A 17247-nucleotide genomic window follows, 5' to 3' on the forward strand; every position below is an offset into this window, starting at 1 on the left:
TTAAATCAATCCAAACCGATTTTTAATTGAAATATAAGATGATTTGAATTTAAAATAAATATAATTTTACTCTTGTCTTTTAAATATTAATTTAATAAAAATAATATATCTAACATAAACTATTCGCTTATGAGTAATTTAGAAAGACATTTAAGAGTTAAAAAAATCTTTTAGAATTGTATTCAAATATGGAGGCTAAGGATTGTGACCACTCTTTTGTAAGAGTTTACTGATAGTTAAAATCTTTATAGTTTTTACCATATTAATATTAAATTCAACAAAATCAATAAATTTTACATCACAAAAATTACAATTGGACCCCGAATAGATTTCTTTAACTAATAAAGAAAAAAAAGACAAGCACATAAAATTCATATAAACACGAATGAGATTTATAAATTCAATAAAAATTTATGTTGAAGAGTTTAAATATAATTTCTCTAATTAATATTACAAAATTAGAAAGAGTGAATCACATTATATTGTCATGATATAAAAATATAAAATAAATAATAAATAATAAATTTAATAATTAGAAAAAATAAATAATATAAAAATATAAAAACAATATAATTAAAAATTTTAATAAAAATATTATATAAATTTAAAAATATATATTTTATATTTTATTTGATAATAAGATGAATTTGATATTTTCCATGCATTCCAACCAATAAGACATTATTTGCAAAAGGGATAATACCCCATTTGATTTTTAAATTATTATAATTTTTTTAATATGATATTTAAATGAAAATTTTTTTTAATTATCTAAACTTTAACTTCATGTATTAAATTATCCTAATCTCTTAACACTATTAGAATAATGTTGACGTCATATTTAATTGATTGTCATGTAATATTAATGTAATTATCATATATTATTTTTAAAAAAATAATAATAAATTTTTTTTTAAAAATTATATTTTAAAATTTTTTTATTTTTTTAAAAAATAAGACGTGATAACTACGTATAAATTACGTGATAATCACGTGTCAATTACTTCAGTATTTCATATTAATATTATTTTAATGATATTAAGAATTGAGATAACTTAATACAAGAAAATATAATATAGGTACATGATTAAAATATATTTTTATTTAGATACTATATTAAAAAATATAATAAATCAGGGCTAAACGGGTATTATTCCCCTTTGCAAAATCTACCGATAGCAAGATGTGGGTAAAATCAAAAAGCAAAGTCCGATGAGATTAAAAGGCACTAACAAGAACAGTTAGAGAAAGCTCAGCTTTCCCAGCAAAACAATGGCCTTTCTTCTCTCGATTCAACACACTCCTAAAATGACCTTACAGCCCTTTGCTGTTCTTAACAGACCTCAGAAAATGAGAGTTCCATATGAGCTGAAACAAGGACAGTCGCGTATTTTGCATCAGCTTCCCTCTGGTCTGAACATGGAGGTTATCCTGCAGAAGAGTAGTGTGAAAGAAAAAAACCCAGACGAGAAAAAGGCCCCACCTTTGGTTTTTGTTCATGGAAGTTACCATGCAGCTTGGTGTTGGGCTGAACATTGGTTGCCTTTCTTTTCTAATTCTGGCTTTGATTGCTATGCTCTTAGCTTGCTTGGTCAGGTTTTAATCATTTTCTCTTTCCCACACCTTAAGATTCTCCTTTTTCCTTTCTTTTTGAAGCTCAATTTGGAGTTATAATTTCGTTTTTTTTTTTTTTTTTTCATTTCTTAAATCATTTTATGTTAAATACTTGGTTGGTTATTCTTTTAATCTGCAAATGTTTAAGGAATAAAATTTTGCTCCAAAAATTGTTACTGCTGGGAACTTGAAAAAGGAAACATATTTTGCTGACTTATCTGAGTAAATCATAGTGAATATGGCCGAAAAAAAGAAAAGAAAGGATGCGTTACACAAAGTTATTTTGTTTGTTTAAGCAACAAGAGGTTCTTGGGGTTTGCCTGGTACATCTCCTTCCTGGGTTGATCCAATCAGGCTTATCTACGCCTAGCCTAGCGAATTCATAGGAAATTAGCTTCCCACAGCCTTATAGTGTATTTGAATCTAGAAAACGAAGAGAAGAGCACACTCTCTTTGCACTTGATCTAACCATCCCTTGGTGTGAAAATTATTTAGCATTCTTGAGATGGTGTTAGTTTATCATGTTATTTCTTCACAATGAAGATTCAAAATAAAGTCAATAGCCACACATATCTCTTTGTCTCTTGGAATTGAGTCATTGATTTCACCCTATCTCCTTGAAGCATGAATGTGAATAGAGTTTGAAAGCAGTTACCGACTTAGATTTAGCAATTCACTGAGATTGAGTTGATGGGAAAAGGAAAGCGTTTGTTTTGACTATTTCATATCATAAAGACAGTCTTGGCTATACACTTGCAAAGTTGAAAATTTTTGTTTCCATATGAGCGCCTTAAATTCCTTTGTGATGTTTGTACTTTGTTCGGATATCAATCGTGTTAAGTTTTTTGTTTGGTATATAAAAGTTTAAAATGAGCGAGGCTTCCCCAATCCATGGCTAGGCAAACCGCAGACCTCAGAGGATTTACATTGGATTTACATATCCCCACGAAGGGGATTGCTGGCAGTGGGAATTGAACTTAGGCTTGACAAGCGAAGTATTTTATCTTTACCTATTCAATCAACCCCATTGGCTAATGCGTGTTAAGTTTACATCAATTAGAGATTGGTCAAGCACTTACATCCTAATGCACATGTATATATGTTTTGCCTCATTTGTAAAGCTTGAAATCATAACCACCATAGAGCTTCATTTTACATTTTAGGATAATAGTAATTGCTAGTACATGTATCTCCATCACACTATCGATGAGATGAAAACCAATTTCGTGAAATCTCATACAAGATCTTTTTCTTTTTTCCTTAAAAAACTTTAGCCGGTTCACATATGCTAAGAGGAATAAAATGTAAGTATTTAACTACATGAACTGAATAGTTGAGGACCTAAAATTTTCATTAAGAGATTGGCTTTGCAAAAATAGTATACCATAGCATTTTCTAAGCTACATGTATGAAAGAAAAAAACAGTATAGTTAATATCTCTATGCTTTCAGTCAAATCAACTCTTTTTCAATAATTCTTAACACAGAATGGTACGCCAAATTGAGTTGGTGATTCCTTTTCCCATTTACTATTGGAAAGTAATTTTTTTCTAGGCCACTGACTGACAATTTTCTTGCATTATATTTAAATACTGGCATATTTCTGAAATTTCATTTGCATGAAACTTTTTCTTTGAAAATGTTGTACTGATTTCAATACTGTTGCTGAGTAAGGGCAGGGTGAAAGTGATGCACCTTCTGGAACTGTTGCTGGTTCTCTTCAGGTAATTGGCGTTTTCCAGAAACTAGTTCCTTGACAAGATATGCTTTTCTTTTACTCTTTGAAAAACTATTGATTATATAAAAAAATTCCTTGTCTAATTTGCCATTCACTCATAATCTGTAGACACATGCAGGTGATGTTGCTGATTTCATCCAGAGAAACCTGGACCTGGCACCAGTCTTACTTGGACATTCATTTGGAGGCCTTATTATCCAGTATTACATTGCAAATATGAGAAATGAACCACATTCAGGTAAATGTCTAGATGGCTGGATCATACTGGTTGAGAAAGTGAAAAGTAATAGATCAACAAGGCATAAGCAAAATTTTACTGATTGTATGGTAATAATTACAAGCTCTCAAAAAATTGATCCCAATGGATTCATGTCCTAAACATACAAGAATAATCAATTACTATTGCTTTCATAGTTGACAAACTTTTACCATATCTCAGCTTTGCTTTAGAAATGTTTTGATTGGCTATAAGTCATATCTGAAATCTAGTATTTGTCACAAGGCACATTGTATGCACCTGATTTAAGATCTGAACCAATACATGAATTTCCAATTTCAACTGGGCCTTCTGATGTGTGCCTTAGACCTAAAAGCCCTCCTTCATTTCATCAAACTTATCTTGATTGATTTGGTGGTTTTAAAAAACATTTCTTATACTGACTTTCTACTTATGCTGATTGAAAATTTCCAGATATGGAAACTTTGTACCCCAAACTTAGAGGTGCTGTGTTAGTCTGTTCTGTTCCTCCTTCGGGTAATCGGTAACTGCCCATGCAATCTAGCTTACTCTTCTTTTCATTAAAGTAACTTTCCAGGGCTGACATTCGTAATTTTATTTAGTGGCTTAGTGTGGCGGTATCTCATTTCCAAACCTGTTGCTGCTTTTAAGGTAAGCTTTCAGATTTTTAGATGCTAACCTGTAAACATGCCCCCACTCTCTCTCTTTGTTGCCTCATTCATGCTTAGCGTATGGATATAAATGGACTTTGATTAATTGGATGTTACTCCTTGAAATATGCTTCAAACATCTAGAGAAATGTGTTGTCTCAAATTTTTACTTCAAGATTATAGAGGCTACAATTTGTCACTGTGTCAATGACCGATTACTTAGAGATTCTGTCTCTTCATTTTGAGGACCCTCTTTTCGCTTCATCAGAATAGATTCTTGAAATACACCCTTTTTTGATTATGTGGAAATGGTGATAAGTTTTTCATGATATCTTACACTTTTTTTTTTGTTCTTTTGCTTAACTTTCATAAAAAGTATACAAAACAAACCTTCAAATTTTGACAAGAGATTTGTTCAATCCTCTGAGCAGGTGACACGCAGCCTAGCTGCTAAAGCTTTTCAAACTTCGCTCTCCCTTTGCAGGGAGACCTTTTTCTCTGCTATAATGGAGGATAACCTAGTGCTACGGTTTGTTCGTGAGCCTACTATTCACATATGTTAACATTCATTTCTTTCTTTTGTTTGGAATTATTGATGATAAGAAATAATATGATATATTCAATTGTGAACTTGCACTTGTTCTGTGCATATTTAATAAAATCTCGTTGAAAATTGATATTGAAATGAACTGTCAATAATGCTTAGTCAAGTCATACTACCTAAGAATAAATATTTGTAGTTTCTGGAGAAGACTATGCAGAAAGATGTTAGAACCTCAAAGATATCAACTTAATCACTTGAAAGTGTGTTTATTTAAAAGATGTTCTGAAGGTAAATTAATGCAACAAATTGAGATCATTTATTCGGTTTGGTAGCTGGATATTTGTTTTCTGCATTTGCAGATTCTAAATAAGATGTTTCAATAGGCAACAATTTTGTGAAGTTAATAACTAAAGAAAATCTACGCATATTTCAAATTAATTTTACTCATGGATGTCATACAAATGAAACTCTTATTTTAGTATCTCATAATGATAAGACAGCAAGGCAGATAGATTTTCTCATGAATTGTTTGGCAAGTTTGAAAAAAAAAAGTCATAATCTAGGAGCTTACGACTCCTCTTCTATGCTAACGGAATTGTGTCTTGATGGAGTTCTTAACTGAAAAATTGAGGAGCTTGTTCATGTCATATATACTATCCCCAGATCTCATTCTTCTATCTATAAGCTACAAGACATAATGAAGTTGCTTATTCGTTTTACAGCCTATCCCTCATATTGTTTTCATTCTGCATGCCTATTCCTATGTACCAAAAACCGTGTCTTGCAAGTCAAATTTAGTTCCCAAAACTGTTTCTTTTATTATCATAGTAGACTGTAGACTTAGCCTTTTGAGTTATTTTTCCTTTTTCAGTTATCAGGAGCTAATGAAAGAAAGCTCAAGGATGCCATTGTTCGATCTAAGGAAGTTGAATGCATCACTTCCAGTGCCTAAAATGACTAACTGTTCTACTGAAATTCTTGTGTTGGGAGCAAAAGATGACTTCATAGTGGTAATTCCTATCTTCAACCTTAATTTATGCACATCCGACTTTGCATTCTGCTTTCTCATGCCAAAGGCTGCAAACATATGAGAATAATGTCCTATAAGAAAAGTTGCATGCCTGAGATTATTGGTTTTAGACAGTTTTTATCTTTTTAAGACCCTTTCCCCCTGTTTATAGATAAATATATAAATGTAGGATGCCAAAGGACTTAGAGAGATAGGCAGTTTTTATGATGTGTCACCAATCTGTATCGAAGGAGTTGCCCACGACATGATGTTGGACTGTTCATGGGACAAAGGTGCTAATGTTATACAATCATGGCTAAATGGTTTGAGCAGATAGTGACTATGGAGGGAATTATAGAGGCTTTTCATTTTCTCACGGCCAACGGGTATGAATAACTTTGTCAGCTTGTTTTTCCTGTTTTTGTGAGGCAATGATAATTCTAGATTTAACTCTATTTTTGCTACTATGATAGTGTTGGAATTTGAAGTTTGCAGTTTTTGGTTATTTTGTTTTCCCTGGACATCCATAACTCAATTGAAATCTTTGACCCTGAGAGCCTGGGATAATTGATTTTGTTTTTTTTTTTTTTGTTTTTTTGTATAAAGAAGGTCACAACTTAGGGATAAAGAAAAGAATTGTAGGTGTTGAAATTTAAATCTCAAATCTATTAAATATTACCTCAAGAGGTGATTGCATAAGCTAATCGAACTAAGTTATGGATTCGGCATAATTGATTTCATAAAGAAAAAGAATGAGAAGGGGGTAAAAGAAGTGAAGTGAAAGTTAAATTTGACTGTTGAATGAGAATTGAAATGAATAAAAGGAAACTGATCATTAGTGAGATGATCTTCAATTCTCTTAAATTCAGAGTTTAGAGAAGAAACAATGCTAGCTGTTTTAATTTCAGTGACATTTCATGAGTTATCTTCAATTCTTTAACTAAAAGGATATTATTTTCTAATTTTATTGGATGAGAATGGAATATTTGATAACATCAAATTCAAGATTTTGTTCCAAAAGCTTTCTAAATTGTATGCAAATGGATTAAGGTGCATCATTTAACTTTCTGAGTCAGAAAATGCTAACTTTGTTCATATCAAGTAAGGGTAAAAAAAAAATTTATGATGTTAATAATACAAAAGTAAATACAACATTTACATATAAAAATCAATTAAATAAATAGATAAATAAATCAATGAAAAATAACATATAATAAGATAAATTCAATTTAAAATTTAATTTAATTTAATTTAATTTAATTCAATATTTTATTTTTTCATAACGACTATTAAGGCTTTTTGGCTTAATTAAAGGTTTTTGTAGAAAATGTTATTTAGTTAATTTTTAATATGTTGTAAGATGAAATTAAGATGAAATTAAGATGAAGTGTGACTAATTTAATGCTGATATGATATATAATAGAAAAAATTGTTTCATAATGTATTATTTAATAAATAAAAAAGATAAAAGGCATAATTTTTTAAAACTAAACATAAGTTTTTATGTAAAAAACTTGAGGTATCCCTTGGTATTAGAGCCTATCAATCTCTTTAAGCCTATCAACCTTTTTGAGGTATATAAAACTATTTACTAAACTATGACTAGAGCGGTGGAATTGGATAATCAAAAACTTCTTTCTCATGGATATGTTAAACTATTCTAAGTCACTTTTAACCTTTAGACCTTTCTTTTCTTTACCTTCTCTTGTACTTAAAAAATCTTCTTCTTTTAAGTTAAATTTTTTTAATTAGATTAATTATGCTTCAAAAAACAAAAAATCCAAAAAACAAAACTTTTTTTTGTAAATATCTACAATGCTGTTTCTAGAACTTCTTTTTTAGTTAAGCTCATAAAAAATCCTTGTCAAGCAAAAATCTCAATCTTTAAAAGAATATGTTCAAGCTTTTAAGTTTGATCAGTGCATTTTCTAGCAGAATCTCAAGAGCATTTTGTTACTCTTCAAATTCTTTTAGAATTTTCAAAGTAGTGAATAGATCAGGGATACACCCACATCCACTTTGGTGTTATTAGAATAGCATTAAGTTTTTGTGGGCAAAATTGTATTTTTGTTTGTATTAGGATAACTTTACTGGATACAAAGTTTAAAGACTATAAGCATGCGGTACTTGGCATAGTTAAATGACTCTCAATGCGAAAGCTATTTTCTTTACAGTAGTTTTCAACTGCAATATGTCTTTACATGATTCAACTTTTTTAAATGCTCTAAAAGTTCAAATTCATATTTTAAGAACAGAGATGAAAGGATGCTAGGTAACATTTCACTATCATATGGCATACAGAATCTAAGATCACGTCATAAACCTGTCTTTGCCTAACTCTGGTGAATCAATCTTTGTTAAGTTAGAAGCTACTGACAAGATTTTAGATGCATCCATATCTCAAAATAGATTTCAAATGGAGAACTTGCTGCCTTACTTTCTTAGTCATAGATAACATGTTATCAAAAGGCTTGGAACCAAGAGGACCTTATCCAACACTTTGATATTTCCTACATCATAAACCTAGATGGCATTATAACAATCAAATTTGACCGCAACAAGGAAAATGAACTTCTTACTCCAGTGTCTGTCTTCGTAGACAATTCATGATGCAATCATGTCAACCAAAACCCAATGTACTAATTAAATACTTTAAGTTTGATTGATTTTCTGAATATGTATACAAATCTCCCAAAAGATATTGTTGTTGGGACATTGATTGCAATTGTAAAGGATACTAGAAGGACAAAAATAAAAGTCTTTTTTATTATGATGATTCTTAAAAGAAACCAAGATAGAAATCTTTTCAGCAAAAATTGAAAGAAATATTTGAGAGTGGAGACCTTGAAATAGATTTCATTGGTGAACTTTTGGGAAAATGGATAAATAGATTTAAAGAAAAGCAACCATTTTACATTTCTATCTCATACCTATCTCTCTTCGGTATTATTAAAAAATGGATAAATAAATTTAGAGAAAAGCAACCTATTGAACAAAAACCTAAAAGAATAATAAAATACCCATTTTTATAACCCCAAAGCCAAAAACAACCACTACTCCAATTGCTACCTCATCTGCCTAACTCCTAACTATATTTTTGAAACCACAGCAGGCGCTTCTTTTAAACCTCCGTCCTAGCTTATGATTTTTCACACTCTAAATACTTTTTCCACCTTACTCTAAAGAATGGCACAGGAAAATCTTTTTCAGGTTTCAGTTTAAAATATTTTTCCTATTATAAATGAATAAGATTATTTTATTGTAGACCCTGACGAAGTATTTTCTGATGATAATATTGAAACATTCCCATAGATTTTCCTTACAGAACTAACAGTTTAAGTCTCAAATGACAATCCAGAAGTTCATAACCTAGATCCTATGGATAATGACCAACAACTTTCTCTTCTTTTTACTCAATCTTATAGTTCCTCATCTTCATCTAAATTCTCAATCTTCATAATTGATGACGTTTCTCTATCCAGATTACTTGTAAGATTTCAAGAATTTCATTGCATGGGGACTAGTTGAATTGAATTCCAATCCTAATATCACAATGTAGATGGTTTTAATCCATTTGGTTTCAAGATTGGTCTGAACCTTTAAGAATTTTTGGGATAATATTGGTGAATACAGAGAGTTATAATTTCTCTAATATTCTATAATTACAAAAGTTTTATCTTAGTTCTTAGCCATATTTTGTAGCTAAAAAGCTCATCAAATGGGTAACATCAAAAAGTAATTTTTTAAGTTAAAATGTTGTTCGTTTCATTTAAAAGCTGTTAACAAACACTATCAATAGTTTTCTCAATATTTCTATCTCTTTGGTAGATTCGATGATGTTAATATGAAGCAAACTTTCTTCAACTCATTTCATAAGCACTTGCCCAAAAGATAAGGAGTTAACTCAATCTTAGATCTTTTGATTTGAGAAGCAGGAACTTTGGAGACATTTACAAGGTTATGGTAAAAGCCGTTGATATGATTTGCAAGGAGCACAATTAAATTTCAGACTTGTTGAACAACTTTAGAAAAATGAATAGATTATGTGCGTACTCATTAGTTGGCTTATAGATAAAATATTCTTTAAAAGAGTCCTCATGTTTTTGTCATCAAAAGGAAAAAAAATATTTTAGAAAGTTAAATTTGTCCAGAGAGCTCAAAAGTTGCCATTTTACCATATATAAAAAATTATCCGGAAAGCTTAAAAAATTTCAAAAATTCAAGTTTGACAAGAAGAAAAGAGACCCAAAGAAAAAATTTAACAGAGGTTTTTTATTTGAAAAATCAAGTCATTTTGCACATTACCCTACGTCTGACAAGAAGCCTATTTAGATATAAGATATTACTAATAGTTAGATATAAGATATTTTAATATCTCGAATGATGACTTCAAATCAATATACTCTCTTAATGATGAACAGACTCTTTAATCACTGTTTATTATCAAGTAATATGTTGATGATAGTTCACACACAGAGTAGGATGACTACTAAGAAATGAATGATAATGATCAATACTTTGAGTATATGTCAATCTAAGCACTTCAGAAAATCCAAATCATTTAGCCTATAAAAGCACTTTTAGCCCCAGTTTAGATTTTCACTTATAAACACTAACCTTTCATTAAAGTTACTGTTTTTTATGACATTGGTGTAGCTCAAACCATAGCCAACATTATTCTCTTACCTAATTCTCTTTGGAAAAGATAAAAAATTTTCTTCAAAATTACTGATGAAAATAGATATATTTTTACAAATTTTATCAGCAACCTTGTTACCATTCAGATTTTCCAATGATATGAAATTACTTAAAGGATTTTAGGATTACAACTTTCACAGAAAGATCTAGTTATTAATTTTGACATTATTACTAGTATATCAGGTTTAAAGATCAATAGAAAAGGTATTTAGTTCAAAAGTTCTTTCTAGTGTTGGAAATACGTCTTTAACCTTTTTACCATGATAGTCCAAATAGATATTTTTCAAGAAATCCAACAAAAGTTAGTCCTAAACTTTTTTGCAACACCCACTTAGAATTTTTGCAAAAAAAGTAAAAACTTTTATGGTAAAACCTTGACTTTTTTTCACCCTTCTTTTTTAAAAAATGAGAATGAGAATATCAATCCCACAAAAACTAGTCATTCAAGCATGAATCTAGATCATCTTAAGTTAGCTAGTAAAGAATGTTCTCAGCTTCAAGATCAAGGTTTAATTGAATCCATTTTTTCACCATGGGCATATGAAGCATTTTATGTCAGCAAAATATTAGAACAAGTTTAAAGAAAATTAAGATTGGTTATTAAGTACAAGCCTCATAATCTTTTCCTTGCAGATAAGTTTTTTTTGTCTAACAAGAAAATGTTGATTGCAAACTTGTTGCAGGTAAAAGTTTTATTAAAGTTTGATCTAAAAATGGAATTTTGGCAACACTGAATTCATCCATAGGAAAGATATGAAATAGCTTTTGCATCCTTTAATATTAAGTGAACAGTGAATAATGTTGTAAAAAAAGAAAATGATAATTAGTGTCATAGAGATTAATTTGTTTGGAATTCATTTGAAATATGGATTAAACATTGCATAGTCCCACGTTGATTAAACACATGAAGATTTTCCTAATGATAATTTTTCGAAAAGACAAGTCCAACAGTTCTTTAAAATAGTGAATTACATGAGTGAATCTTTCCCAGCTCTTGTTTAAATAACTCACCCTCTCTAACAAATGTTAAAAAAAAAGCCTCATCCTTAAAGATAAAACAGTCAATAAAGTTGGTCAAAGTCAAATAAAAGTTTATTTCAACTTTAAAAATTCTTTTTGATGGAAAAAGAATTTAACAGACTAATGCAAGTGATAAGTTTTGGTCCACAATTCTCCTTGAAGAAAATGATGTAAAAAGATAAATATTTGGATACAAAAGCAAAAAATTTAAAAATTTAAAAATTTAAAAATTCAAAAATTCACTATTACTATACTCTCTAAGATTTTAGTAGTGAAATATGGAATCCAAATATTTGAATTTCACTTCATTGGTTATTACTTTCTCGTGGACTAGATATGTAAACCTTTAATCACATATTGAATTTCAAAAAGAAATAGAGGCCTAATGCACAATTGTTGTGGGTATGTCAGTGGTTTTCAAAGTATTCCTTTACCATGAAGCATATAAAAGCAAAAGCCAATGTGCCACCATATATGTTATCCAAACCTTGAAAAGTTTGAAAATCATTCCTGTTATTGTTATGATGAATCCTTTACTATCCTTTTAGTCTTTTATCTTTCATTGCATAATTTTCAGTGAAAGATCTCTTATTAGACATTTGGTAGACGATTATTAAAAAGACTTTTGTTGACAGAGTAAAATGACTCATTTACAAGTTCCAATCTGTTCTCATTGAAACCTGTGTTGACCATGGACTCAGACCCATTGGGTTACATTCATAATACATATTTCTCCATTTATTCCAAATGCTTAACCCAAACTATCTTTACAAAGAACTTTTTATTCTTTTATAGTACCTCTGTCAAATCCAAACTATTGTCATAGAATTCAATATAGTAGACTTCTTCCGTAGACTCATTAATTTAATCAAAAGAACCCCTCTTCTTCTTAGTGAAACAGACTTTGCTAAATGGTTCAACACTTTCCTTAAATGGTTCAAACCACTACAATAATGGATTGAACAAATCAAAGACATTACCTTATATTACTATATCATTTTCATATTTCACAAACTCTGTTAAGTGAACAATGATTGTGTAGTTAGTTTTCACACATACTTAACCATTTGTGATTGTAATATGTATTATTTGTATAAAAGATTATATGTATATCTAGCTAAGTATCAATTTTTTCTCCAAAGATTTTGCAAGATCAACAAGGATCATTCTTTGGATCTTTAAAGAATTACCACATTTCAAAAAAGAACCATGGTAGTGCTACCTTTCAGAATACATTGAAGACTTACATTATCACATTAGTAGATGGATCTCAACATTGCCTTATGATAATTGGATCAGTGGCCTATCATAAATACTCATTAATTTTGATCTTCTAAATTTTACAGAATTAATGCAATTTTTCACAAGTCCTTATTGGCAATATCTAGAAGATATTACAAAGATCAGAGAAATATTTGAAGACAAGATTTATAATCAATGGTTGAAACCCTATCATAGAGATTTAAAAAAAAAAAAAATTAAAAATGAACTGTTTGAATGTGTTGATTAGTACATACCAAAATAATTCGGTGAACAATTTGGAAATAAGAATCTTCCTTGTTCCAATCTAAAATATGTATAATTACGTATGATTTTGTTTAGTAAGATAAGTGATAGATGATGATATCAGTCTCTACAGCAGCTCTAACATCAGGCCTCAACATCGCATCAAGCTTGTCAACTTTATGTCAATTTTGTGTTAGCTTTGTTAAAGTTATTTTGATAAAAAAGATTTGTTCTTTTTTATTAAAGTTACTTTATTAGTTTATTTATTTGTTTTAAAAAATGCTTTATGTTAAGTCTTTATCATGGACCTTTTAATCATGTTTGGTCATATTCTTTTACTTTTTCATGCTTATATAAGTTATAACTGTTTTATACGGAAGGCAAAGATCTTAGAACCGTTCTTGTAAAAAATTTTCTTATGAAAGAAAGATCTTAAAACCCCTAAAAACTTCTCTTATGAAATAGAGATCTCAAAACCTTTATTGTAAAAACTTCTCTCATGAAATATAAATTATGATTTTTTAAACTCTCTTTTGACTATTTTCTTCCATCTTTATCTTAGTCTTAGAGTTAGTTATTAATTCTATATCATAGTTTGACATAAGTTAGTATGCTCTGTAGTTACCACAATATTGTAGAATCTCTGCATTAGAATTCTTATGAAATTGTTAAATAGACCATTGATCTATTGATAAGAAAAAGTTATTATATCAATGAATATTAAAGTAAGCTATTATAGTAAAAGGCATACTTCTATAAAAGTCAAGTTACTTGCTTAACGTTCATGTTAGGAGGGTGCTTAGTTTTTAACACCGGCTAGAATATCTTGGTATTATGCCTAATCTATGGATTACTTATATTTGTATCTTTTTTAGGAAGGCAACTGAACTATCTCCTTTGGTATCAAAACATGACTAGGGGGTTCATGACAAAAACTTAAAAGTAAAACATTTCTGAAAACAAACAAACAAACAAACTTTAATAAAGAAGAGATAATTTTCTTTATCAAAATAGTTTTAATAAAGTTGACATAAAATTGACATAAAGTTGACAAACTTGACGTGATGTGGAGGCTTGATACTAAAGTTGATGTCATCATCTGTTATTTGTCTTATTAAATAAAGTCACAAATAATTACACATTTTAGATTAGAATAGGAAAGATTTTTATTCTCCAAATTATTCACAAAATTATTTTGATAGGTACTAATCAACCTATTCAAATAGTTCATCTTCAATTTCTTCTTTTGGATGTCATAAAGTTTCAATCATTAATCATGAATCTTGTTTTTAAATATTTCTTTAATAATTGTGATATCTCCTGAATTTTGCCAATAAGGTCAAGGTGATATCAAACATAAGTAGTCTATAGATTAGGCATAAGACCAAGGCATTTTAATCGGTGCTCAAAATTAAACACTTTTTGGCATGAACTTTGAATAAATGGCTTGATTTTTTATGGAATTATACATTTCATTACAGTAGCTTACTTTAGTATTATTTCGTATAGTAATTTTTTTTTATCCGTGGATCAATGGTTTATTTTACAATTTCATAAGAATTCTAATATAAAATATCAACAATACTGTGACAACTGTAGAGTTATACTACTAACTTATATTATTGCAAACCATGTTATAAAACTAAAAATTAACTCTAAGACTAAGATTGGGATAGAAGAGAATAGTCAAAAGAGAGTTTAGAAACTTATAATTTATATTTCATAAAAAAGGTTTTTACAAAAAGGGGTTTTGAGATCTCTGTCTTCCTTATGAAGGAGTTACAACTTACATTGAAAAGTGAAGGAATAAGACCAAACATAATTAAGAGGTTCATGACAAAAACTTACAGTACAACATTTTTGAAAAAAAAAAAAATCCGAGATCAAGATGCAACATGGCCTACCTTAAAATAAAATTTTGAAGTAATACGAAAATTTTTTTTAATCATTCTAAAATTTTTCAATAAAATAATCTGTTCATGTAAAATTCATAACTTTAATTTAGCTAATAATAAATCTTCATGTACCTAAATGTAAATAAATAAAAATACAAAATCGTTTTATAATATCTCACTAGCTAACAATATTTCTAATGTTCAAGTAATATTTCCAATTTGATCTTTTAGTTTCTCACAAGACTAAGCAAACTTATCATTTTAATCATTTGTAAAGAGAAAATAAAAAGGGAATGTGCAAACCACAGTTTAGCAAGTATAGGCTTACAGATCTTATTGGATCAAGTATCATTTTCATACATATATATAAATCATTCAAAACATTCATCAAATCATAACTTTAAAATATTTCACAAATCATCATTATGTAAAACATTTCGAAAATCATAAGTTAACATTAAAACATGTCAATTTATAAATCATTGCAACATATGCTGTCATTTGAAATCATAATCAAACCAAATCATTAATCAATCTTTAAAAATCATCGTAAATCATTTTCATATACAAACTATGGATCAATTTTTAAAATCATAAATTCAACACACAAATCGTTATTATTGTTAGTTTATCATTAGCTATGGTTACTGCTATAACATATGATGTTGGTCATATCGATAATTTCATTCTCATGATCATTTCTCACTATTATAACCTGCTAGTTAGGGCTTTATGCTAACTATTATAACCCATTAGTAGGATCGTATGCTTATGGCTATGCTAACTACTATAACTCGTTAATTAGGGTTATAGAACTAGTTTTAGTGTCGATGATTTCACTTCTCAGATATATAAATACGTAGCTATCATAAAATCGTTCTTTAATCATAATCCAATTTCTCATTTCATTTATAAGCATGATTCATTATTTATATAGAGAAACAAAATAATCATATGCTCAACCCTATTTTCATATATTGAAAATAAAGAAATGAACTTTCACTTATTTAGAAACATACATATATACATAAGTTCAAAAACAAGTAAAATGTGTGAAATTTTACTTACCTCCTTTTGATTCCACCATTTAGCTTTCTTCTAAAATAATTCATCATCTATTCAAGTTCATTTCAAGATATCAAAAATTAATCAATCATTTTTTAGACAATTTATATTAAAAACAACTAAGTTACACAAGTGTTAACTAATTAAAATTGACAGCCTAAGCTCCTTTCATTAAAACGATCATATCTCAAGATATTCAACTTAGAATTAAGATCTTTATAGTGCGTTAGAAACTAGACTTGATAAACTTTCTAACCATATATGGTATATCGTGATTCTTTATAGATCAATTATAATAATTTTTGCAATCAACGTCATATACTACTATTAGACAATATGTAAACCTTCTAATAAGAATTACATATTTATTCATAGGAGACTCCAAATTAATTTCGCTTGTTTCGTTGGAAAGTAAACTCAATAACTTTTTCAAACATGTATGGCTCAATTCGTAATTCATTGTATAAAAATTAAGAGAAATTTCATAATTCTTCTTTGCTACTGCTGCCAGGTATCCTATACATTCTTAAGTAAAAATTAGATAACTTTTTATAAAAAAATTGGGATTCGACTTTCGTTTATTTCGTTGAAAAATAGATTCAACAAGCTTTCCAACGATATATAATACTTTTAGTAATAACTTATCCATTAATACATAATTTCATTTTAATGCACTTTTGTAAATAATAACCTCTCATCTAAATACATAATTTCTCCTTTAATCTTTAAAAACTCGTATCTCTACTTTCAACCTTTAAAATTCATTCAATAATCATCATTCAATCTTAATAATATGAAGTAAATAAAACTCAATAATTTAACCAAATTGATCATGAAGATTAATGAAATATTTTATAATTTTTCTTGATTTTTCTCTCATAATTTTAACTATAAATAATAGCAACTAACATGATATTTTTTTTCTTAAATAGAAAGAGAGTATATACTCTTCTTTAGGAGATTAACTTGATTTTTTAACTTGATTTTTCATTCTCTTTAACCATAAGAAAGATGGAGAAGAAGCACTTTCATTTGTTTGTTGTTTCACGATTGTTAAGTTTTCTTTTATATAATACCTCAGCCTATTTTTTTTGTAGTAAATAATCTTTTAAATAAGTTAATGGATTTTGGTAATAATTTAGTGCAATTATCATTTGGGTTGGGGTATTACATTTTTCTTTTGGATATTTGTCATGGGGTTTGAACCACGAATCATGAATCTTGTCTTCAAATATTTTTCTAATCTTTGTGACATCTCTTGAATCTTGCTA

The 17247-nt window shown here is 28.8% G+C and overlaps 1 protein-coding gene across 1 annotated transcript in view; it reads left to right on the forward strand.

Moving 5' to 3' along the window:
* Window positions 1-998: 998 nt before the first annotated feature.
* The window catches only part of LOC111305748 (alpha/beta-Hydrolases superfamily protein), a 54747-nt gene continuing 38498 nt past the window's right edge, over window positions 999-17247 (forward strand). Inside the window, exons 1-8 of the mRNA XM_022903517.2 lie at window positions 999-1596; window positions 3293-3337; window positions 3460-3589; window positions 4043-4112; window positions 4192-4240; window positions 4671-4768; window positions 5655-5793; window positions 5983-6178. Of these exons, the coding sequence (XP_022759252.2) occupies window positions 1273-1596; window positions 3293-3337; window positions 3460-3589; window positions 4043-4112; window positions 4192-4240; window positions 4671-4768; window positions 5655-5793; window positions 5983-6129 (1002 nt within the window). The 5' untranslated portion in view covers window positions 999-1272 and the 3' untranslated portion in view covers window positions 6130-6178. The remainder of the gene's footprint in view (window positions 1597-3292; window positions 3338-3459; window positions 3590-4042; window positions 4113-4191; window positions 4241-4670; window positions 4769-5654; window positions 5794-5982; window positions 6179-17247) is intronic.

This window comes from Durio zibethinus, chromosome 21, assembly GCF_047325235.1.
Source record: "Durio zibethinus cultivar Kanyao isolate XHJ-2024 chromosome 21, ASM4732523v1, whole genome shotgun sequence".
NCBI lineage: Eukaryota > Viridiplantae > Streptophyta > Magnoliopsida > Malvales > Malvaceae > Durio > Durio zibethinus.